Here is a 25,716-nt window from a genome sequence, read left to right on the forward strand (position 1 = left end):
ACTTTTTCAACAATCATTACTTGAAGGGAAAAAATATTTTTATGGCCAGGTGCGGTGGCTCACACATGTAATCCCAGCATTTTGGGAGGCCAAGGCAGACGGACCACGAGGTCAGGAGATGGAGACCATCCTGGCTAACACAGTGAAACCCCGTCTCTACTAAAAATACAAAAAAGTAGCCAGGCATTGTGGCGGGTGCCTGTAGTCCCAGCTACTTGGGAGGCTGAGGCAGGAGAATGGTGTGAACCCAAGAGGCGGAGCTTGCAGTGAGCTGAGATCGTGCCACTGCACTCCAGCCTGGGCAAGAAAGCGAGACTCCGTTTCAAGGAAAAAAAAAATTTTTACTAAGAATTTTTTTTTTTTTTTGAGACAGGGTCCAGGCTAGAGTGCAGTGGCACAATTACGGCTCACCGCAGCCTTGAAATCCTGGGCTCAAGGGATCCTCCCAAGTAGCTGGCACTATAAGCGTACACCACCATGCCTGGCAGTTTTTGTATTTTTTGTAAAGACCGGATCTCACCATGTTGCCCAGTCTGGTCTCAAACTGCTAGGATTACAGGCATGAGCCACTGTGCCCAGTCCATTTTTACTGAGAATTTTAATGACACGGATAATTCTCTTCATAGTATCTTTTTTTTTTTTTTGAGACAGAGTCTTGCTCTGTCACCCAGGCTGGAGTGTAGTGGCGCAATCTCAGCTCACTGCAACCTCCGCCTCCCGGATTCAAGCGATTCTCCTGCCTCCGCCTCCTGAGTAGCTGGGACTACAGGCATGAGCCGCCACACCTGGCTATTTTTTGTACTTTTAGTAGAGACGGGGTTTAACCATGTTAGCCAGCCTGGTCTCAAACTCCTGACCTCAGGCAATACACCCGCTTCAGCATCCCAAAGTGCTAGGATTAGAGGCGTGAGCCAATGCGCCTGGCCTCTTGATAGTATCTTAATGGAAAAGAACAACATGTATTTGTGTAAACAGTGTGACCTAATTTTGTTTGATATAATTAGTACCTGTACAAACTAATATGCCAATGAGAAGGTAACGCATGTAAATAGTTGGATTATGAGTGATTTATGTTTTCATCCTTTCCCTCTTGTGACATTTTCCAAATGATCCACAATAACCATGTAACATTTTTGTTGCAACCATCTTGCAGATACCAGGAGACTAAGAATAAGGCTAACGGTACCTCCCTACCACCCCACCAAAAATGAGGGTGAAAATGAAAAGAAAGTGAATCCTTGATGATACTGAGCTGAAGAAATAACCCTAACCCTAACCCTAAATTCCTACCTTGGAATTTGTTACACGAAATAGTAAATGTTCCTTACTGTTTAAGTTAACTGAGTTGTATTACTTATAGCCAAATGCATCCTAAATCATTTAACTTTTATATGGGAGGAGAAAGTACTTTCATAAAAAGGGTCTTGGCTAAACCAGAAAGTAACAATTTACAGTAATACCCCCCTAGTTACATAGACAAAAGATCTAGTAAGATAATTCTCAAGTTACTGAGGCTGTTTTCTAAACTAGTCCAGGAATTTACAGCTGGTTGTGTTACTCATTAAAATGTTACCTGAGAAATCACTCGTTTGCCTTTCCCACAAGGAAATTATATTTTAATCTGTAGTAGTTGGCTTGGGCTGCCATTAACAAAATACCACTGCATGGTTTCAACAAGAGAAATTTATTTTCTCACAGTTCTGAAGGCCAGGAAGTCCACAATCAAAGTTCCAGTAGGGTCTGGTTCTAGCAAGGGATTTCTTCCAGGCTTGCAGACAGCTACCTTCTCGCTGTATCCTCACATGGCAAAGAGAGACCAATCTCTGTTGTGACTTCATCTTTTATAACTACACTAGTTCTACGGGATCAGGGCTCCGGCCTTACAACCTCATTTAACCTCCTTATTCACCTCCTTAAAGGCCCTAGCTCCAATACAGTCACATGGTGGGGGAGACAGGTTTGAGGCTTCAACATAAGGATGGCGGGGGGACACAATTCTGTTCACAATTAGAATAATCTTTAACTTTAAACATTAGGAAATGATGTCTTCTTACAAATACCCAAAATATATACTTGACAGCAATACTGTTAACAGTTACATATAATTAGGATTTAATTTTCTTTTTTTGTTTTTGTTTTTGAGACAGAGTCTCACTGTGTTGCCCAGGCTACAGTGCAGTGGTACGATCCATCTTAGCTCACTGCAACCTCTGCCTCCAAGGTTCAAGCGATTCACATGCCTCAGTCTCTTGAGTAGCTGGGATTACAAGTGTGTGCCACCACACTCAGCTAATTTTTGTATTTTTAGTAGAGATAGGGTTTCCTCATGTTGCCCAGGCTGGTCTCAAATTCCCGGCCTCAAGTGATCCACCTGCCTCAGCCTCCAAAAGTGCTGGGATTACAGGCATGAGCCACCACACCCAACTTAGTTTTCAAAGCATTTTCACAGTAACCTAAGCAGATATCTTGGTTTCACAGATGAAGGCACCGATACTGATCTTTACACAGCTCTTAATCATTTTTTTTTTTTTTTTTTGAGACAGAGTCTTGCTTTGTCACCCAGGCTACAGTACAGTGGCATGATCTCGGCTCACTGTAACCTCTGCCTCCTGGGTTCAAGCGATTCTCATGCCTCAGCCTCCCGAGTAGCTGGGATTACGGGTGCCTGCCACCATGCCCGGCTAATTTTTGTATTTTTAGTAGAGATGGGGTTTCACCATCTTGGCCAGGCTGGTCTCAAACTCGTAACCTCGTGATCCACCCATCTCCGCCTCCCAAAGTGCTGGGATTACAGGTGTGAGCCACTGCGCCCGGCCAACTCTTAATCTTTCATATGCATCTGAGGTATGGGAATTTCATTTCACCTAATGTTCTAAACATCAGAAGCAGTTTAGGGGAAGGGAAGAGGAAGAAGCAGAAGATGGGGTTCCAAGTAGAATGAAATGAACAGTATCAGTTTAAAGGTTTACTGGTAAGCCTATAACAGTAGACGCAATGGGGGAATATACCACAGGGCTCGAGAAACACTAGAGGCCCTTGAGAGCATTTTAGGGAATGTGGATTTCAGTGTAAGGCTAGTGGGGAAACACTGAAGAATTTTTAGGAAGAAAAAAAATGACTAGTTTTAGGCTTTAGAAACATCACTTCAGGTGCGGTTTTATAAACTAGATTGTGGAAATCAGAGGACACAAAAAAGGAGACAAGGATTCTGTTGTAATAGGTATTCTGTGATATGTACACAAGAAAGACAGCTTTAAGTGAAATATCCCACTTAGCCTAGCAAAAAAAGAGGAAAAAGAAATTTGTCATGGTTAAGTAACTTGCCCAAGATAACACTGCTAGGAAAAATAGAACCACTACGTCTCCCAAAGACCGGTCTGCCACTATGCCACACTGCCTCCATTTATAACTCTAAAAATGAACAAAATATAATTCTAATGTGGCCTCTAAGACGAACCACTCCAAGTCATCACTAACCACTCTGCAAACCACATGAATTTTAATTCACTGGGAGGGTAAAGAGAGGAGAGTGAGAAAGAAAATGTTCTCAGGATAACTGAGAATGTTTTTGATCTATGAAACAATTGATGTTCTACACATAGGGTTCTATAAATGGAAGAAACAAAAATTAAACATTTAACACGTTTCTAGGTTATCCTTCACTGAAGTGACAAAATCACATCTTTAATTCATGCCCACATAAATTTAACTAGCCAGGCACAGTGGCTGACGCCTGTAATCCCAGCACTTTGGGAAGTTGAGGAAAGTGGATTGCTTGAGCTAAGGAGTTCAAGACTAGCCTGGAGAACATGACAAAACCCTGTCTCTACAAAAATATAAAAATTAGCCAGGCATGGTGGCATGAGCCTATAGTCCCAGCTACTGGGGAGGCTGAGGTAGGACTGTTTGAGCCCAGGAGTTTGAGGCTGCAGTGAGCCGAGATCACACCACTGCACTCCAGCCTGGGCGACAGCAGGACCCTGTCTCAAAAACAAAAATAAAGAAAAAAAAAAAAGGTAACTTTACTAGGAAATTACTCAAGCAGTATAATGCATCTTTTAACAAACTACTAGGTAGGGTGGTAGTTAACACTGTCACAATCAGCACCACCCTTAACTGACTTGAGAAAAAGAAGTACTTCTGCTTTAAAAAAAAAAAAAAAAAAAAAATCGTGCCAAGTTTGGTGGCTCACACCTGTAATCCCAATGCTTTTGGGAGGTCAAGGGAGGAGGATCACTTGAGGCCAGGAGTTTGAGAGTAGCCAGAGGAACACAGCAAAACCATGTCTCTACAAAAAATAAAAATAAAAAAATCTTTAAAGTTAGCACTTTAAAGATGGTAAAGACGGTAAAAATGGTAGCGCGTGCCTGTAGTCCCAGCTACTTGGAAGGCTGAGGCAAGAGGACTGCTGGAACCAGGACTTTGAGGCTACAATGAGCTATGATCACACCACTGCACTCCAGCCGGGGTGACACAGAGAGATCGTGTATCAAAAAAAAAAAAAAAAAATTCAAGATTCTATGAATACTAGCAAAAGTACCTTGTCCTACCGATTATATATTTCCTCACTGCTGTAGTTTAGATGTTGGTCCCCTCAAACCTCATGTTGAAATATGAACCCCAATGCTGGAGGTAGATCCTAATGGGAGGTGTCTGGATCATGGGGGAGGATCCCTCATGAATGGCTTGGGGTCCTCAGGTAAATTCTTGCTCTATTACTTTCAAAGGGCTGGTTGTTAAAAAGTGTCTAGCACCTCCCCACCTTGCTTCTTGCCAAGAGATCTCTGCAAATGTCAGCTCCCTTCCCTTCAGCTACAAGTGGAAGCAACTTGAAGCCCTCATCAGAAGCAGATGTTGGCACCATGCTTCTTATACGGCCTGCAGAACCATGAGTCAAATAAATTAGCCAGCCTGAAGTATTCCTTTGTAGCAACACAAACAGACTAAGACACTCACTTAAACCAGCTTACAACACAGCTTCACAGAATTAGTCTTAGCTATATCCAGCCTAGTGATTCATGAGTCACATTTTCCAAACTAAAAATCAGGACCACTATGACACTACCTGACAAATTACGTGTATCCTAATTTCTTAATCTGCTCTGATAAAGTATAAAAATTACAAAACTGTAAGTATCAATCTCTACTGTAATCAACTGAATTTTCTACATTACTGCTATTCCAAAAAAATCTGAGATGTGAACAGAGGGATATTCTGTTCACACATGTACATTATAAAATAAAAATGAGACCAAAAGATAAAAGTATTATATTAATAAATTATCATATCAGATCCCAGGCAAATAGATAATTTAATCACTTAGAAATCTAAACACCAATTAACAGGAAACAAAAGCATTTTTAAAAAGGCATTCATCTCAGTATGTGGGCCATACCAATATAGTTTTGGTCCGTCATCAACCACTACCGTTAGATTCTAGCATAGTAATTAACATTCAGGCTGTAAAATAAAGGTCAAGAAACTATGTCCCTCAGCCCAAATACTTCTCCCCATTTTTGCAAATAACATTTTACCACAACATGGCCACATCCATTCCTTTACATATCATCTATGGGTTTCTTACTACAATAGCAGAGTTGAGTAATTGGGTCAGACCATATGGCATGCAAAGCCTAAAATATTTACTATCTGGCCCTTTACAGGAAGCACCTGCCCACTCTTGCTCCAGAAAATTGATTCTCAACTCTAGGTGGACATCAGCACTACCTAGTGAGCTTTTATTCTTTTTATATCAACCACATATTTTATTTCATTTTTTTAAATACATTTTATTATATATATTTAAAGCGTACAATTTGATGTTATGGGATTCATAAAGAAGGCAAAATGGTTACTGCAGTGAAGCAAATTAACATATATGTCATCCCACATAGTTACTTGGTTTTTTTTTTTTTTGGGTTTGTTTTTGTGGCAAGAACAGCTAAAAATCTATTCATTTAGCAGGAATTCCAAATATTAGCTACAGTCCTTTTATTAGCTACATGTTATACATTAGATCTCTAGGCTCTTTCATCCTACACACTTGCTATTTTGTTACCCCTCACCTACATTTTCCATCCCCCACCCACTTGCTCCTGGTAACCACTCTTTTATTCACTCTGTATATTTGACTCTTCTTTTAAAATTTTTTATAAGATTCCACATATGAGATCATGCAATATTTTTCTTCCTGTTCCTGGCTTATTTCACTTAGCATACTGCCTCCAGGTCATCCAAGTTGTGGCAAATGGCAGTATCTGCATTTTAAGGCTGAATAATATTCCATTATATATACATACCACATGTTCTTTATCCATTCATCTATCAGTGGACATTCAGGTTGTTTCCACAGCTTGGCTAATGTAAATAATGCTGCAATGAACATGGGAGTGTAGATATCTTTATAAGGTGGTGATTTCACTTCCTTTGGGTATATGACCAGATAAGGAATTGCTGGGTCATACGCTAGTTCTATTTTTCATTTCTTTAGCAACCTCCATACTATTTTCCATCACGGCTGCACCAATCCACACTCCCACCAACAGTGTACAAGGGGTCCATTTTCTCCACACCCTCGCCAACATTTGTTATCGCTTCACTTTTTTATCATAGCCACCCTAAGGGGTGTGAGGTGGCACCCACAGTGGTTTTGATCTGCATTTCCCCATGACTAATGCTGTTGAGTACCTTTTCATATACCTGTCAGCCATCCTTATGTCTTCTCTGAAAAAATGTCTGTTCAAGTCTTTTGCCCATTCTCAAATCAGATTATTTTTCTATTACTGAATTGTTTGAGTTCTTCATGAACTTTGGATATTAACCTCTTAACAGATCAATGGTTTGCAAATATGTTTTCCCAGACCACAGGTTGTTACATTTTGTTGATTGTGTCCTTTGTTTTGCAGAAGTTTTTCACTTTGACATCATTCTGTTTATTTATTTTTTCTTTTATGGCTTAAGTTTTTGGTGTGGAATCCAAAAAAAAAAAAAAAAATTCTAGCTGGACACTAGCACTATCTGGTGAATTTTTTAAAAATTCCAGAGCTTGGCCGGGCGCGGTGGCTCAAGCCTGTAATCCCAGCACTTTGGGAGGCCGAGACGGGCGGATCACGAGGTCAGGAGATGGAGACCATCCTGGCTAACACTGTGAAACCCCGTCTCTACTAAAAAATACAAAAAACTAGCCGGGCGAGGTGGTGGGTGCCTGTAGTCCCAGCTACTCGGGAGGCTGAGGCAGGAGAATGGCGTAAACCCGGGAGGCAGAGCTTGCAGTGAGCTGAGATCCGGCCACTGCACTCCAGCCCGGGCGACAGAGCGAGACTCTGTCTCAAAAAAAAAAAAAAAAAATTCCAGAGCCTGAGAGCCAATCTAACCCTCTCTCCCTAAAAAGATGCCAATTTCACTGGTCTAGGGAAATGCCATTAGCTATTGCTATACCAGTATAAAAATGTGTACAGTTAAACAAGAAAATTCAAAATACAAAAATCAGGGTTTTATCACATAATATAAAAGATAAAGGCAAGATGTTAATATACAGACCACAGAGTACTACATAATAAATTAGAGCCACAAGAGGCTAGGCGCAGTGGCTCAGGCCTGTAATCCCAGCACTTTGGGAGGCCAAGGAGGGTGGATCACAAGGTCAGGAGATCAAGATCATCCTGGCCAATGTGGTGAAACCCCACCTCTACTAAAAATACAAAAATTAGCCAGGCATGGTGGTACACGCCTATAGTCCCAACTACTCAGGAAGCTGAGGCAGGAGAAATGCTTGAATCCAGGAGGAGGAGGCTGCAGTGAGCCAAGATTCAGCCACTGCACTCCAGCCTGGGAGACAGAGCGAGAGCCATCTCAAAAAATAAATAAATAAATAATAAATAAATAAATAATAAATAAATAAATAAATAATTAGAGCCACAAGTTTGGCTCTGGCTTTTGCATGAATCCACCAAGATAAAGGAAAAAAGATTTTATGATCTATAGTATCCACAAGGTCAAAATATCTTGGTGGGGCCCAGCATGGTACTTTACACCTATAATCCCAGCACTCTGGGAGGCTGAGGTGGGCAGATCACCTGAGGTCAGGAGTTCGAGACCAGCCTGGCCAACACAGTGAAACCCTGTCTCCACTAAAAACACAAAAATTAGCCAGGCATGGTGGCACGCACCTGTAGCCCCAGCTACTTGGGAGGCTGAGGCAGGAGAATCGCTTGAACCTGGGAGGTGGAGGTTGCAGTGAACTGAGGCTGAGATCGCACCACTGCACTCCAGCCTGTATGACACAGTGAGATTATTATATAAAAAAAAGGTATCTATATATATATGTGTGTGTGTGTGTGTCTGTGTGTGTGTAGAAGCAAAGCTTTTCCTAAAACTTCCACCTGACGATAAAAGGAATGTATTGCAATTCTCCTCAGTGATGTACATATTAATATATCACATATTCTTCCCACCTTGCAGCACCGTACCTCCTCACCCAAAAACCAAAAATGAGAGTGGCAGGATTTTCATAGAGATAGGACCATGCTGCCTTTCTTCTTCTTCTTTGTGGTAGTGGGGCAAGGTAGGAGAGGCAGGATGGGTGGAAGAAATATACAATTGAGTTGGAAAAAAAAAAAGTTATATATACCACAAGGTATTAACAAGCACTAACAATAAAGCCACTCATGCAAGCAGTCTCCAAGTTATGACAATTAGCTCATACAAAAGTGATTGATTCAGACCTATAACTCATTTATCTTATATTTAACTACTCATCCAATGGTTTCCGTTGATTATGCGAAATGTGTCTAGACAAATGAACAGAATATGTCAGGACACAGCAAAAGCACAATTTCATCTCACCAGTGTTAAATTGAAAACACGGTTTCTATTTTCAAATCTGGGAAACACTGACCTGATCTTCTACAGTTTAGTGACAGCAGTTCAAGTATGTTTTTGACTAAGACTTCATCTCCTCCACCTTCCCTTGCACTTGACACTACTCACAGCTCTCTCAAACATGCCTTGCTATCTTTCTGTTCCTACTACCTATATATCCCTTGCCTTCCAATCCCCCTTCCCCTCAACTCTTTACATTAATGACTCAGCTAAACTCATTCTTTAGGAGACACTTGCCCTGAGAACCCCCAAACACTGTACTGTTCCTCAGAATTCTCGCTAAAAGTTCCTTTCAAAAAGAGAGCATTTTCAATCCACGTATCATATGTATTCAAAATTTATAAAGACTCTACACATATAAAAATACCAACAATCTATAATGCAGAAGGTTAGGATAGAACATCAAAATTAACATCAAAAGACACATGCACCTCATGCCACAAAAGTATATAGCCAGAGAAATTGGAATCCCTTTCCTCTCCTCTTCCCCCTTCCCTTCCCCGTTCTGCCCACACAGCCAGCTAGCAGTCAAGCTTTATTCCTATTCTCCAACCCACTGCTCTGCCAATCAATTCAATTGTGGAGGAGTAAAAGCTGGAAAGTGTCAGAAACCAACTGTGTACTAACGGCTGAAAAAGAAGGGGTCTATAGATTTACTTCTGTGACTGCAAATTACCTTCTGTAGGCACATTAGCTTTATGCTGCAGGAAAATAGACACCAGTTAAATAAGCCTTCTTTGGATTCTCCTTTTCCCCCCAGCCACCCATACCTCCTTCACCAAGGCTTGCTGATTCTTCCTTTTCAATCTTACTATAGCTATCTCAATTCATGAAATACTCTTTACAGTGAGACAAATGTGACAGTCCTCTAACTGGTCACTGTCCATCCAGTCTCCCTTCTCCAATCCATCCCGCACCAATTCAAGATGAATCTTCCCAAAGCACATCCTTTGTACAAAAACTGGAAAGGCAGAAAACAAGCATACAGTTTGAGGGGAGAGGATAAAAGCAGTATGGTGAGAAGAAGAGACATTTTAAGTCTGACTTTTAATACAACTGTATTGACTCTTTTACAGGAACATATTACCTAAATGCTTTAAAAAAAAAAAAAAAATGCAGCTTGACATATTCTCTTTCCATAAGCAATCTTCTGACTGTCGTCAAACTAAAATCAAAAACCTTTCAAAAATAACAATTATTTTTCTTCCATACAGAACATTTCCTCATTTAATTATAAATACTATAGACCAATTTTTCTTTTCTTAGATTTAAGGCTTTTCAATGATTTCTACATAGCTTATAAATAATAGAGACACAAGGCAGGGTGTGATGGCTCACGCCTATAATCGCAGCACTTTGGGAGGCTGAGGCGGGCGGATCACCCGAGGTCAGGAGTTCAAAACCAGCTTCAACCCAGGAGATGGAGGCTGCAGTGAGCCAAGATCACACCACTGCACTCCAGCCTAGACAACAAGAGTGAAACTCTGTCTCAAAAATAATAATAATAATAATAATAATAATACAGACATCATACCACCACCTCATAATACCTAGCAGACAGTCTTCCATAGAGTAGGCAATTAACTATTTCTTGAATGAATTTCAGTTCAACAAATCCCAATAGCCTCAAACACTCCTCTTTTTAGAAAAGAAAAATAATAAAGAGTCACAGTCTACCATGATGAGTTCAGGCACTAAAGATTTTAGAAAAAATGGACAGGCATGGTGGCTCATGCCTGTAATCCCAGCACTTTGGGACGCCAAGGCAGGCAGATCACCTGAGGTCAGGAGTTCAATACCAGCCTGGCCAAAATGGTGAAACCCTGTCTCTACAAAAAACTACAAAAAGTAGCCAGGCATGGTGGCAGGCACCTGTAACCCAGCTACTGAGGCTGAGGCAGACAGACTTGCTTGAAACTGGGAGGCAGAGGTTGCAGTGAGCCAAGATCACACCACTGCACTCTAGCCTGGGCAACAGAGCTAGACGCTGTCTCAAAAAACAAAAGATTTTAGAAAAACCACCACCAATTGCTACCATCACCTCTAGACTAGCCTCCCTCCAATCTGTTCTGAACTCCTTCCAATCTGTACTCAATCTTCCTTCCAATCTGTTCTCCACTCTAAACAAGAGGAACCTTTATAAAAAGTAAAAAAGGTATCATCCCATTAAAACTTTCTTTTTCTTTTTTTTTTTTTCCCTTGAGGCAGAGTCTCACTCTGTTGCCCAGGCTGGAGTGCAGTGGCACGATCTCAGCTCACTGCAACCTCCGCCTCCCGGGTCCAAGTGATTCTCCTGCCTCACCCTCCTGAGTGGCTGGGACTACAGGCAAGCACCACCATGCCAGGCTAATTTTTGTATTTTTAATTGAGATGGGGTTTCACCATGTTGGCCAGACTGGTCTCGAACTCCTGACCTCAAGTGATGGGCCCACCTTGGCCTCCCAAAGTGCTGGGATTATAGGCATGAGCCACTGTGCCCAGCTGGCTTAAAACTTTCAATGCCTTCTCATCAGCCTCAGAAAAAGAAAACATCCAAATCCTTATCAGGTAACTATCTTCCTCTTCACAAATGACTCTGTTTACTCTGAAGTACACAAGTGTGTAACTTGTTCAAAATCACTCTGCCTTCACTCACCTTTGAGCCTGTATGCATGCTGTTCCCCTCTGCAGAGACACTGTTTTCCCTTCCCCCAAATGTTCTCTGTTAACATATATTCACCCTTCAGATCTCAACTCCAACATTACTTCTATGACACACTAAGCTAGGTGACAGCACCTGATATATACTTTCATGTCACATGTACCTTCCCTAGGTGTAATTTATTTCTCTTTGTGTTTTTTTTTTTTTTTGAGACGGAGTCTCGCTCTGTTGCCCAGGCTAGAGTGCAGTGGCGCGATCTTGGCTCACTGCAAGCTCTGCCTTCCAGGTTCATGCCATTCTCCTGCCTCAGTCTCCCAAGTAGCTGGGACTACAGGCTCCCACCACCACGCCCAGCTATGTTTTTTGTATTTTTAGTAGAGACGGGGGTCTCACCATGTTAGCCAGGATGCTCTCGATCTCCTAACCCTGTGATCTGCCTGCCTCGGCCTCCCAAAAGTGCTGGGATTATAGGTGTGAGCCACTGCACCCGGCCGATGTAATGTATTATAGTTTGAGTTATTTGATTAACGGAGGAGGTCAACTATAAATCACTTAAGGGTAGAAATTGTATCTGATTCACAAAACAGTCTGACATACAATACATGTAAAAAGTCGCAGAATAACTGAGTATGTGACAAACTAATAAATTCTGTCATACTAAGAAGCACAATACATACAGTTATACATATATTTCATTTTACTGTGCATTTCTTTTGGAAATCCTGTGGTTCCAACTTGGGAACCTATACAATTTTGCCAGTTTTCTTTGGCATCTTTATGGTATTATCTGATTATTCTAAAAGAATAAGAGTATCACCAGTTTGTCTTCCCATTATTCAAAGCAAACTCTGAGGACCAGGCACAGTGGCTCACGCCAGTAATCTTAACTCTTTGGGAGGTCAAGGCAGGCCGATCCCTTGACCCCAGGAGTTCAAGACCAGCCTGGGCAACATGGTAAAACCCTGTCCTTATTAAAAAATAATAACAAAAATTAGCCAAGCATAGTGTCGCACACCTGTAGTCCCAGTTACTTGGGAAGCTGAGGTGGGAGGATTGCTTGAGCCCAGGAGGTTGAGGCTGCAGTGAGCTGAGATTGCACCACTGTACTACAGCCTGGGCAACAGAAAGAGACCCCATCTTTAAAAAAAAAAAAAAAAAAGCAAAATTTGATTATTATTAATTTTAAGGGAAGATGGAACTGAAAAAAAAAAAAGCTTCTCAATGCTTTTAAAAGAGATATGATTCAACAGAGGAAAAGATAAATCCTAAGCCTTTTTTCATGGAAAACACAAAATGTATATAATAAAAGGGGGAAATGCCAGAGAAACAACTAAAACAAAAAGTGTACCCTCCGTTTTTTGTCCTTTTCTTTCACTTCAGCTGGGTTATTCTTATTTTTTAAGATGTTGGGCCAGGCCTGGTGGCTCACACCTGGGAGGCTCACACTTTGGGAGGTCAAGTCAGGAGGACTGCTTGAGCTCAGGAGTTCAAGACCAGACTGGACAACATGGTAAAACCCTGTCTCTACAAAAAATACCCAAAAAATTAGTTGGGCATGGTGGTGCACCTGTAATTCCAGCTACTTGGGAGGCTTAGGTGGGAGGATGACCTGAGCCTAGGATTTCAAGGCTGCAGTGAACAGTAATCATGCCACTGCACTCCAGAACCTGGGCAACAGAGTGAGACCCTATCTCAAAAAAAAAAAGAAGATGTAAATATATTAGTACCAAAATGATATGTGCCATGGATGATAACAAGAGATTTCTTCACATCTAATTTGGAACATACTCAAATTAGAAATGAATGACTATTATATCATTTTAAAATTAAAAATTATTTCTCACTACTTCCTAAAAATCATTTAACAACTGCCTATGAATCAAATAAATTCATATCAACAAATTACTACATTTTTGGTATGAAATTTGAAGATAACAGATGTATGAAACTTTTAGCAGCAAATCAGTTTCAAAATCAGTGCTAGTGAAAGGTGAATTGTACAGAGCAATAAGACCCAAATAGTGAGAACCAAAATAATTAGCACAGTACGCAATATAATAAGAGGCTTTTTTCTTTTTTGAGACGGAGTCTCGCTCTATCACCCAGGCTGGAGTGCAATGGTGCGATCACAGCTCACTGTAACCTCTCCCTCCCAGGTTCAAGTGATTGTCCTGCCTCAGCCTCCCAAGTAGCTGGGATTACAGGCACGTGCCACCACGCCCAGCTAATTTTTGAATTTTTAGTAGAGACAGGAGTTCACCATGTTGGCCAGGCTGGTCTTGAACTCATGATCTCAGGTGACCCACTCACCTTGGCCTCCCAAAGTGCTGAGATTACAGGCGTGAGCCACCGCGCCTGGCCAAGACTTTCTACGTAAGAAACTTTACATTTTTTATTTTAATGGTAACTACATTAGTCAGGGATTCACAAGATACATAGTAGTATACAAAGATATTTAAAATTCTGACTCCCATTACCACAAAAGGAAGGTATTAAGTCTACTGAACCAATCATCTATCCCAAATGTTGTCTAGTGTGCTCTGCAGACCCCTGAGGATTCCTAAGACCTTTACACGGGGTCCACAAGGTCAAAATTATTTTTATACTACTACTAATGTTATTTGCTTTCTTTCCTAAGTTGACATTTGAATTGAGGGTACAAAAACAAAGGTGAGTAAAACTACAGTAGCCTCTCAGGCAATCACGGCAACATCACCGACAATACTAGTAGTCACCATGTTCTTTACTGCCAACCATCCACAGAAAAAAGAAGAAAAAGAAGTTTAAGAAAGCCAGTTTCACTTTAAAATGCTCTTGATGAAGCAGGAAAATTTATTAGTTCTATTCAATCTTGACCCTTGAGAAAATGTCTTTTAATATTGTGTATGACAAAATGGAAGTACACATATAGTACTTCTGCTACATACTAAGTATGATGGCTCCTGTTAGGAAAAAGCACTTGTGCAGTTTATTTGCAAGCAGAATAAGCCAATTATTCATGGAACATCATTATTACTTCAAAAACAACTCACACGTAAACTAAGATTATTTAGACTTGAGCATCTGGCAGACATTTTCCTAAAAATGAGTAAGTAAGCCTAACACTTCAAGGAAAATAACTGGCAATATTTGTTGCCAATAATAAAATGTAAGCTTTCAAGCAAAAACTGCAATGTTAGAAAACTTGCATCCATCAATGTGAACTTGAAAGCTTTGCGATACTTGAAAATTCTTCGAGTGAAATCTGTGTTAATATTAGTGACTGTAATTTTTTCACATTGTATAATGAAATGTGTCAACATTCAGAAGGTCTGCATAACTCAGTGAAAAATATTTTCCAAATGGCCTATGCAATGTATTTTAATGCAATGGAGTATAAAATGTTTATTGATACGGTTTCAGAATCCACACTGTAACTAACCTTTAAGAAACTACCATCTACCAAGTTTTGTTGTAGTATCAAATTATCCACAACTATGTGCACAGCATATTACAATAGTCCCCCTTTTTCTACTACATAACCATGTAAGGACAGATTTCCTTCACATACTTCAACCAAAACAAAATGAACAGATTAACTACAGAAGCAGATATAAGAATTTTGTTGCCACTGAGATGTGCAATAACGTAAATTAATGTTACTCTTGCCCTAAACATTTTTGTTTTGGAAAACTAAGGTTACATTTTTTATAAAACATATTATTTATGTTAACAATAAACCCATTAGATATCACTTTAAATGAATTAATAAATGTTTTAAACTGCTCAGTTTTAGTTTTAGAACAGTAAATGCTAATAGATAGAACCCACCTAAAAAAAAGTTCTCGGCCGGGCGCAGTGGCTCATGCCTGTAATCCCAGAACTTTGGGAGGCCGAGGCGGGCGGATCATGAGGTCAGGAGTTCAAGACCAGCCTGGCCAACATGGTGAAACCCCGTCTCTACTAAAAATACAAATTAGCCAGGTGTCGTAGCACATGCCTGTAGTCCCAACTACTTGGGAAGCTAAGGCAGGAGAATTGCTTGAACCTGGGAGGCAGAGGTTGCAGTGAGCCAAGACCGCGCCATTGCATTTCCAACCTGGGCAACAGAGTGAGACTCTGTCTCAAAAAAAAAAAAAAAAATGATGCCCAGGTTTCAGTGAGTCCATACAAAGCCACTTTAATACTTAATAGTAAAAGAGAATAATGGGCCAGAGAGTAATAGGAAAAGCATGAAAGAAACATATATCAGAGAAGCCAAAGGATTAACTTCTCAAAAAAAGTATGAAAAATCAACCACGCAAAATGATGACAAGAAAACAAGCATGATGAGAACTAAAATGAGAAAGAATTTTGCAACATGGAGGTTATTGGCATTCAGAGAGCAGTGGAAATAGAACAGGTTAAAGAGTGAATGAAAAGTGAGAGATGAAAGAAGATGCCTGGTTTTTTGTTTTTATTTTAAAAGACAGGGTTTCACTGTTGCCCAGGCTGGAGTGCAGTGGCGCGATCATAGCTCACTGCAGCCTCAAACTCCTGAGCTCAAGTGATCCTCCCATCTCAGCCTGCCAAGTAACTGGGACTACAGACTAAGCTAATTTTTTTTTTGAGACAGGGTCCTGCTTTGTTACCCAAGCTGGTCTCAAACTCCTGGGTTCAAGCAATCCTGCTACCTCAGCCTCCCAAGTAACTGGGATTACAGACTTCAGCCGCTGCAGCTAGCTGACAATAGTATAATAAAACTAGTTAACCCATAAAGGAGAGATAGGTCGGTTACTAGATGAGTATATGAAGTCAAAAGAGTTTTCAAGTATGGCAGCGATCTGAAATGTTTCAATTCTGAAAACAGAAATTCGGTAAACAGAGGAGGTATAAATATATCAGAAGCATAAGGTTTATGAAAAGGCAGGAGAGAATGTGACCCCGAGTTAGGACTTCAGCTAGGAGGAAGAACGCCTCTCTCCCATTATAAAAAGGAAGGAGAATAGGGTGAGCGAGGATAGAAGGTTTGGAGATGCAGTGGTAAGAAATTATAGGTCTTATATGATGAAGTCTATTTTCTCTATGAAACAAAAAACAAGAAAGGAAAGAGTCAGATTTCAAAAGGGGATACAAAATTTAAAATAGTTTGTGGTAAGTGGAAGAATAAACTGGCGAGGTTATCTAGTGGGACTGCCTAACTATGCTGAGGGCCCACTTTAGAGTAACAATCACGATTTTAAAATGACACCCGTGAGCTGAGCATGGTGGGAGGGGCTTGGGGGGGGATGTCTGTAGAACCAGCTACTCAGGAGGCTGAGATGGGAGGATCGCTTGACCCCAGAATTACAAGGACAGCTGGGGAACATAGAAGACCCCATCCTTCATAAAAATTAAAAATAAAATGGCACCCATGTACTCTTTTCTCTGCATTGCCTTATTAAAATAAGCATCTGGGCTGACCGCGGTGGCTCACACCTGTAATTCCAGCACTTTGGGAGGCCAAGGCCAGTGGATCACCTAAGGTTGGGAGTCCTAGACCAGCCTGACCAATGTGGAGAAAGCCTGTCTCTACTAAAAATACAAAACTGGCCATGCGTGGTGGTGCATGCCTGTAGTCCCAGCTACTCAGGAGGCTGAGGCAGGAGAATTGACTGAACCCAGGAGGCAGAAGTTGCGGTGAGCGGAGATTGTGCCATTGTACTCCAGCTTGGGCAACAAGAGCAAAACTCCGTCTCAAAAAAAAATAAAATAAAATAAGCATCTGTTGTTACAACTCTTAAGTTGCTAATATTTGACGTAGTAGAAAGCACCTTTTTCTATATGATGTAATATATACATTTCTGATGTTTAAGTGGAGGGCATTAATTTCTCATGGGTTCTGAAAAAGTGCCACACTCGCCTTTCCATAGAAGGAAAAATAAAATGTACCAAATACAATTGTGTCAAATAATGTAGAAATTATTAATAAAAATTAATTATAAAGCATTGAGGAAATGAGTGAATTAAAGGTAAATTGAAGTTTTTCAAAAATATATTTGTGCTGGTCTGGCATGGTGGCTCACGCGTGTAATCCCAACACTTTGGGAGGCCAAGGCAGGAGGATCGCTTGAGTCCAGAAGTTCAGGACAAGCCTGGGCAACATGGCGAAATCCCATCTCTACAAAAATTACAAAAAATTAGCTGGGTGTGGTCCCTCATTAACAGATTTTCTTCATAAACACAGGTTCACTACTAACTATGTCTGAGAAAGTTTTATTTTGTAAATGGAGAAAATTAATAGATCCAAAGTTAAAAGTACTTATTTGGGTTGACACACAGTAGTCAAATTTCAAGTCTCCATTCTAAGGGATGGATGTTTACTGTTAAAAAGACCAAGTCAACTATTTCCTTTAAAAACAAAATTCAATAATTGCTACTTTCCTATTGTCTTATTTCTCAATGATGTCCTTTTTTAAAAAATCCCTTATTTCTAACATGATGTCTTATTAAATATTAAGATCTACAAAGTTTGTAGTTCTGGGGTTTGACTATTATTTCTTCTACAATCAAACCATAATTTCAATAAATATTACAATCAACACAAGATGATATTACGAAAAATATACAAACTCCCAATCAAAACTTTTTAAATGCTTCAAAATTAGCATTTAACTATCATTTTTACCTTACTTTTTTCTTTTCTTTTTTTGAGACGGAATCTCGCTCTGTTGCCCAGGCTAACAGTTCCGTGGCACGATCTCCGCTCACTGCAAGCTCTGCCTCCCGGGTTCACGCCATTCAGCCGCCTCAGCCTCCTGAGTAGCTGGGACTACAGGCGCCCATCACCACACCCGGCTAATTTTGTTTTGGTATTTTTAGTAGAGACAGGGTTTCACCATGTTAGCCAGGATGGTCTCGACCTCCTGACCTCATGATATGCCCACCTCAGCCTCCCAAAGTGCTGGAATTACAGGCGTGAGCCACCATGCCCAGCTTTTATCTTACTTTTCATGACAACACTATTTTCATGGATTTTATAGATTTGTATCTGCACAATCTCCTAGAGTTTGATCCAACCTCTTATCTCAATATGAACACTTCCTTTCTGGCTAACATATTTTTGACTGTTAACTGTCTTAATTCTTAGGACATAATTTCACTGAATATAAATAAGGTTAGTACAAATGGCCACACAGCAGATCCCCAATTGCCTAAATATCTCCTTTCCACAAGGACTATTAGCATTCCTGAGCTATCAGAATCAACTGGAGAAAGCAGAAGCACATAAGAAAAATTTGAAAGTATCCTAAGGGATTATTTCAACAATTTTCTAAGAAAACTCTCCAAAAGACAGAAGCATGCTAAAATTGAGGTTCTAAACAGACCAGGACTAGAGAGAAGTATTACATATAAAGCTGTTATTAGTATTAAAGCTACAAAAGAAAAAAGAGACATTAGTTTTAATACAAATTTTCAAATATTATGTAGCCCTAAAAATATTCAGTATTCACCTTGAGAGTATTAGCAAGAACTGATATATGTGACATGAACTTTCATAAGAACTGATATGCTGGGTTCACAGACATGGTGTGAAAGAAAAAAAAAATGAAAGAAAAGAAAAAAAAGAACTGATATGCTAGGTCAGATCCTGCTCTACCCAGCCCTGTATCACCTTGACACAACAGTATGAATAAACATGTAATGACATGGTATGGGTCAACTTAACAAGGATCTCCCATAAAATTATCTAACCTTCTGTTAAATACATTTACATTTCCAACCTATATCTCTAACTTTGCTAGCCACTGTTTTACTCAAACTTCAAAGTGCAATTCTAAGAATTCAAATCGTTCCAATCCATCCTAATCTCCTGAATCACTTTGTTTCTCTCCAAACCTGGTTTGTATAGAAATCACATCTACCCAGAATATTTCAACACATTTTTTGTTAATCTCTACAAATTCGTCTCCAAAATTTCTTAGCACAATTGCAACACAGACTAAGAATAGAAAAAAAAAAACAGGCAAGGATGCAGGAAAAGAAAAAGGATCCAGGGAGCTCAGTGAAAAACTGGCCTGTAATTCCTATACAGTGTTCAGTATCCTTAATCTGGAAATCTAAAACCCAAAACTTTTTGAGCATCAACATGACACAAAAAAAAATGCTCATTAGACTATTCTGGATTTTAGATTTTCAGATTAGGGATGCTCAACCAGTAAGTATATAATGCAAATATTCCAAAACTCAACAAAAAATTCTGTAATCTGAAACATTTCAGATGCCAAAGTTACCATCCTTTGGTGATATGGGCAAGTCCCTAAATTACAAACATACCTCTTCTTATAGTTACAAACCAGAAACAATGGTAAAGAGTTGTTAGGTTCCCAGGCTTGCCCAATACCAGTCTAATCTGTTAATTCCACGGTATTCCTAAACCAGTCTTGAGTTCCAGATTCACTCATGTGGAAACAGTATATGAAAAGAGCACAGCCTATGGAGTCTGCCAGAATCAGAAGGAAGTCCTGACTGCCAATTACTAGTTCTATGACTAAACAAAACTTAACTTTTATGAGTCCTAATTTCCTCGTATGTAAGACAGCACTGTCTGTCATGTAGAGTTTGTAAGGATTAAAGATAATACAAAACCAACCAGCAGAGACTGCAATGGAGTAGGTATTCAATAAATAGAGGCAATTACATTACCGTCTACCCTTATCTATTCGCACACTGTTTTTATCCCCTATGTTGCCATAAGAACCCCATTCAGGTCCTGGCATGGTAGCTCGCACCTGTAATCCCAGCACTTTGGGAGGCCGAGGTGGGTGGATCACCTGAGGTCAGGAGTTTTGAGACCAGCCTGGCCAACATGGTGAAACTCCATATCTATTAAAAATACAAAAATTAGCCAGGCATGGTGGTGGGCACCTGTAATCTCAACCACTCAGGAGGCTGGGGCAGGAGAATCACTTGAACCCGGGAGGTGTAGATTGCAGTGAGCTGAGATCGTGCCACTGCACTCCAGAGAGAGACTCCATCTCAAAAAAAAAAAAAAATCCCATTCCAGACTGGCCATGGTGGCTTACACCTGTAATCCCAACTCCATGGGAGACTGCGGAGGGTGGATCACCTGAGGCCAGGAGTCCAAGACCAGCCTGGTCAACATGGTGAGACCCTGTCTCTACTAAAAATGCAAAAATTAGCTGGGTGCAGTGGCACGCACCTGTAGTCCCTGCTACTCGGGAGGCTGAGGCAGGAGAATCGTTTGGAGGTTGCAGTGAGCCGAGAAAATCTGGGTTTGATTCCAGGCACCACCTCATACAAGCTACTGAACTTTAGGTTGTGTATTTAATACCTCTGAACCTCTAATTGTCCATCAGTTACTCAAAAAAAAAAAAAAAAAGAAGTGACGCAGTTTATAAACTGGCATAAAGTGTACAGTATCAGAAATGTTAGCTTTTACCTACTCCAAAGGGATCCTGCTCAAAAATTACCCGCCTTCTGAGATTAAATGTGCTAATGAAGGAAATGTCACAGGAGGAGGAAAGCAAGCTGAAGTGAGTAGCTCACAGTAACATACTGGGATGATATCCCCTTCATACTCCCAGACTTTAGAACATACTTGTTAACCCAAATAAAGCTCCTGGTAGAACTCCAGACAAAAAATAAAATTAAACTTTAAAGTTAAGCTGTATGAAGACTTCTCTGTCCTTACCCCCAGCCTACCAATCTGCATCCTGACAAATCTTCTTAAGCAGTTTCTACTCCTTTTCACTCAGCTTTCCTTCCTATTTCCCAAAATAGCTCCCATAACAAAGGCAGTATGAACTAACTCTAAGGTAGAGCACAGAGAACTGGCTAAACATGTGTGTTCAAGTTAAGCACTGTCCTTGGCATGAAAAATTCAATCTGGTCGTATTAAACAAAGATGGAAAAGTCTCCTCTGTATGTCTACATAAATACTATACAAAAACACTTTCAGCCAGGCATGGTGGCTCACACCTGTAATCCCAACACTTTGGGAGGCCGAGGAGGGCAGATCACCTGAGGTCAGGAGTTCGAGACCAGCCTGGCCAACATGACGAAACCCTGCCTCTGCTAAGAACACAAAAAATTAGCCAAGGGTGGTGGTGGGCACCTGTAATCCCAGCTACTTGAGAGTCTGAGGCAGGAGAATCGCTTGAACCCAGGAGGCTGAGGTTTCAGTGAGCCGAGATCACGCCATTGCACTCCAGCACGGGTGATACAGCGAGACTCAATCTCAAAAAAAAAAAACAAAAAAAAATGAAAAACACCTTCTGACAAGGTGCAGTGGCTTATGTCTGTAATACTGGCATACTGGGAGGCCAAAGCAGACAGATCGCTTGAGCCCAGGAGTTTGAGACCAGCCTAGGCAACATGGCAAAATCTCATCTCTACAAAAAAATACAGAAATTAGCTGAGAGCGGTGGTGCGCACCTGTAGTCCCAACTACCTGTGGGGGCTGAGGTGGGAGGATCTCCAGAGCCCAGGAGGTTGAGGCTGCAGTAAGCCATGATGGCATCACTGCACTCCAGCCTGAGCAACAGAGCAAGACCCTGTCTCAAAAAACAGAAAAAAAAAAAAAAAAAGAAAAGAAAAAACGCTTTCTATTTTTAATATTATTTATCCCACGGCAACTTTTAAAACCCTGTCCTTGCACACACGTGTGGTCTCAGCTACATGGGAGGCTAAGGTGGGAGGCTACATGGGAGGCTAAAGATTGCTTGAGCCCAGGAGGTGGAGGCTGCAGTGAGTGGTGTTCACACACCAATGCACTCCAGCCTGGGTGACAGAGCAAGTCTCTGTCTCAAAAAAAAAAAAAAAGAAAAGAAAAGAAAGAAACTGTCCTTTTTAACGTAGAATATTTTCAGATGTTTTGCTATTAATAATACAATCTAATAAAGCCAACAGAACCAAAGAACTAATAAACTGCCCCAAGAACTTAAATGCACCACAGCCAAAAGAGTTTCTCAGCTACACACCTTAGCTAAACTGGACTGCACTTTCAAACTACAGAAAAATGAAATGAAAAGTGAATCTCAGAACAAAAATCACCCAAGCAATAACTTAGCTCACCTTATTTAAAAATTCTCAAAGCACACATCAACTGCATACTTTCACTGAGAAGAGGCATATTTACGAAGAGTATTAGTTATAAATAACCCAATCAGGTCACAGGAAGGATATAGAAAGACCTCAAAAGACACCCTAATGGATATTTCTAATATTATTCATTCCCCATTCTTAGCACCAAAGTCATCAGCACCACCTACCACATCAACTTCCACATCACTTTCTGAGTCTGACCCTGTCTGAGTCCCATAGGGAAGCAACTAGTGGCCTGGATCATGTAGCCCAATGAATAAAGGCTACTAAGGTATTTAGATCATCATTGCTTTGTGTGAATTCTTTTTTTTTTTTTCCAGTATAAACAAAACACCTCACTGATGTCAGATTTAGAATTATACCCCACCCCACCCCCGCAAAAAACGAAAATAAAAAAACGGGGCCTGCACCATGGCACTAACATTTTATAAAGTGAGAGACTGTATGAGAAATAACATGACTTAATTAGAGATATTAGCAAAGAAGTTTTAAAGTGCTTCAAAGTTACATGATCGCAGCAAGAGGAGTAAAGGAAAGGGGTCAGAGAGGGGTAAAAAAAGCATTACAGCATACAACTACCTGAAAAAGAAATAGTACACAGGTTAAAACACGTTTACAGTTACCAACAGTTGCCAACACATAGTTACCACACTATATACTCGTCAGATTTCCCAACACGCAAAACAAAAAGGAGCCACCCTGTATGAAGTACTTATCTACTGACTTCTACAGAGAAGACATAACTTTTCTGGAAAGGGAGCAATTTAACTTACTGTGCTCTCCTTTTGGCTTTCAAAAATCTTTAAAACTTTCAGCAAATTAAGGTTCTCCTCAATTTCAAGGCTTTTCATGTTAAGTTGAATAAAAGTTGCCTATTTTTAATATCGATAAACTACAAGATCACTTTTATTTTTGCAAACTATAGCCACTTTTCTACTAGATTTTTAAGTTTCGAAGGGCTAAATATAAAGTTTGCATAAACAAAGTGATACAGTAGATGTGGCAGGTATTCAACAAGTTTACTTATCCGAAGAATTCCTAAAGTAAAAACTTGACAAAAAAATTGTGAAGATAAATTCCGAGTAGTGCTACTGAAGATACAATGTTACTAACATCAAAATTGAAAAATATTCAAAACATTCTGAAAACAGCATCTCCCTCTAAAAATAAAGAGGGAAAGCATTTGCCAACACAGAAACATTGGTTCTTAAAAATTATAATCACATGGGAGGCATTTCTATAAATAATTTAGTTCTGAATTGCAATAACCCTAACCTTTCAAAGCACGTTCTGGCCTTGCCTTACCAAAAGCAAGAGCATTTCTGGTGGCTTTATATTTATACAAAGGACTGTGCTACTTTGTTTCTAGTGCAAACTGTTGGTTTACACAGTTAAAGATCTTCAAAACAAACTACCACACACAATTCACTTCCAATCATCCAAAAAGAAATGAACAAACCAGCATCTGTCACAAAGTCCCAAGAGTTTTCTAATTTACAATAACTGATATTTTTACGTTGTAGTTCGGAGTATTTGGATTCATATACTATACATTTACTTAGCTTGTTAAGGGAGAAACCTCAGAAAATAAGCAACCAGCGATGACACCAGTCTATTTTAAGTTACCTATGAAGCCTACAGTTCAAGAACTTTTGGGAGAAGGGAGAGTATTTAAGCCGTTTTTCCAAGGAGTTAAAAACAATTCGTGTTTGATAATTAATGATAGCAGCCCTAACAACCTCTTAGAATACATTACGGTGGCGCGGAAGTGAAAACGGTGGTGGGGGGGGAACCCGACTTGAAAATGGACAAGCAGGCAGATTTACAAACCTTCAATTAAAGGAATTTTAAGATTAACTTCTCTCAAACGCCCTCCCTCACTCCCCACACCCGCTTCCTCCTCTCCTCCGGGAGGTCGGTGTAATGTGACTCATGACAAATTTTTTTAAAATAAATAAATAAATAAAAGACACACCCTCTGGGGGCTGAAACTGACATAATCGCCCCCACCCCACCCTCCGCCGACACACAACACACACCCCGCTGGTCCTATCCCTTCTGCGGCTTGAGCCTGGTCCCTGCCCTCTCCTCTCCCCTCTCCCGTCCCGGACCTCCTCTCCGGGCGCAGAGAGGCGGCGCGGCGGCAGCAGGGGGGTCTCCGGGACGCCAGCCCCGCGGACTGGAGGCTACCTGGGGGGCGCGCGACCCCGGTGGCCCGGCCCTGGGGAAAGCGGACGCGAGGGGGGCGCCGGGCTGCGGCGGCGGCGGGCTCCCGGCTCCCTCGCCCATTTTCTCTCCCCTTCCATCGATTTCCACTACCACAGCCACTTCCTGTATCGCAGCCTGACTACCTCAGCCCGGCCACTCGCTCTGTCCCCGGTTGGGGCTGGGGTTGGGGCTGCGGTAGGGGCTCGGGCTGGTGGCAGCCGCTGAGGTCAGGGCAGTTCCCCACCCCGCCCAGTGGGCTGGTCACTCCGGCGGGTCCTCGACCCGGCCAGCGCCCGCCGGCCGCCAGCACGCCTCACCTGTATGTAGTTGTTTTCACAGTAGTCCGCCACCCGAGTCAGGTTCTGGTAACTCTCGATCAGCGCCCTCTTGCCAGACGGGATCTCCTCCTCTAGTAACATCTGCAGCTCTGCCATTTTCCACCCCTCTGCATCGCTTCCTCTCGCGTTAAAGAGACAGAGGCAGCAAGGTCCGCCGAGGCTCCGAGCACCTCACAGCCCGGATACAAACCGACTACCCGCCCTCCCGCCTGGTATTGTGGGACAGCACCTCCTCCCCTTCTTCCTCACTCTCTCGGGTCTCCCTCCACCCACTTCGCGCAGCCGCCTGAACCTCGTTCTCTCGCGAGCCTTCATTTCTTCCCCCCCTCCCCCCGCCGGGCCGCGGGATTTTTTTTTTTTTCTTTGGCACTGTCTTCTGGGAATTGTAGTCTCTCTTAGACTAGGCTGTCCGTCCAACGCGCATGCGCGCAGACACCTCTGAAAACAACGAGGCAGAGCGCAGAAAGCGGAGACCGAAGGTGGAGGGAGGGGGCGGTGTTGAGGGGAAGTCCGGAGTTTCCTCACAGCTCCGGAAGGTGGCGCCACAGGGTGATTCTGGGGGAATGAAATCGGTTCCCCAAGTT

At 41.3% G+C, this 25,716-nt stretch overlaps 1 protein-coding gene across 15 annotated transcripts in view; it reads right to left on the bottom strand.

Annotated features, from left to right (window-relative positions):
* Positions 1 to 25,451, bottom strand: part of ABI1 (abl interactor 1) — a 118,423-nt gene extending 92,972 nt beyond the window's left edge. For all 15 annotated transcript variants that reach the window (XM_033209146.1, XM_033209144.1, XM_033209140.1 and 12 more), the window contains exon 1: positions 25,112 to 25,451. In XM_033209146.1, coding sequence (XP_033065037.1) covers positions 25,112 to 25,228 — 117 coding nt within the window. In that variant the 5' untranslated portion in view covers positions 25,229 to 25,451. The remainder of the gene's footprint in view (positions 1 to 25,111) is intronic.
* Between the last annotated feature and the right edge of the window lie 265 nt (positions 25,452 to 25,716).

This window comes from Trachypithecus francoisi, unplaced genomic scaffold (genome assembly GCF_009764315.1).
Source record: "Trachypithecus francoisi isolate TF-2019V2 unplaced genomic scaffold, Tfra_2.0 Lachesis_group9, whole genome shotgun sequence".
Taxonomy (NCBI): domain Eukaryota; kingdom Metazoa; phylum Chordata; class Mammalia; order Primates; family Cercopithecidae; genus Trachypithecus; species Trachypithecus francoisi.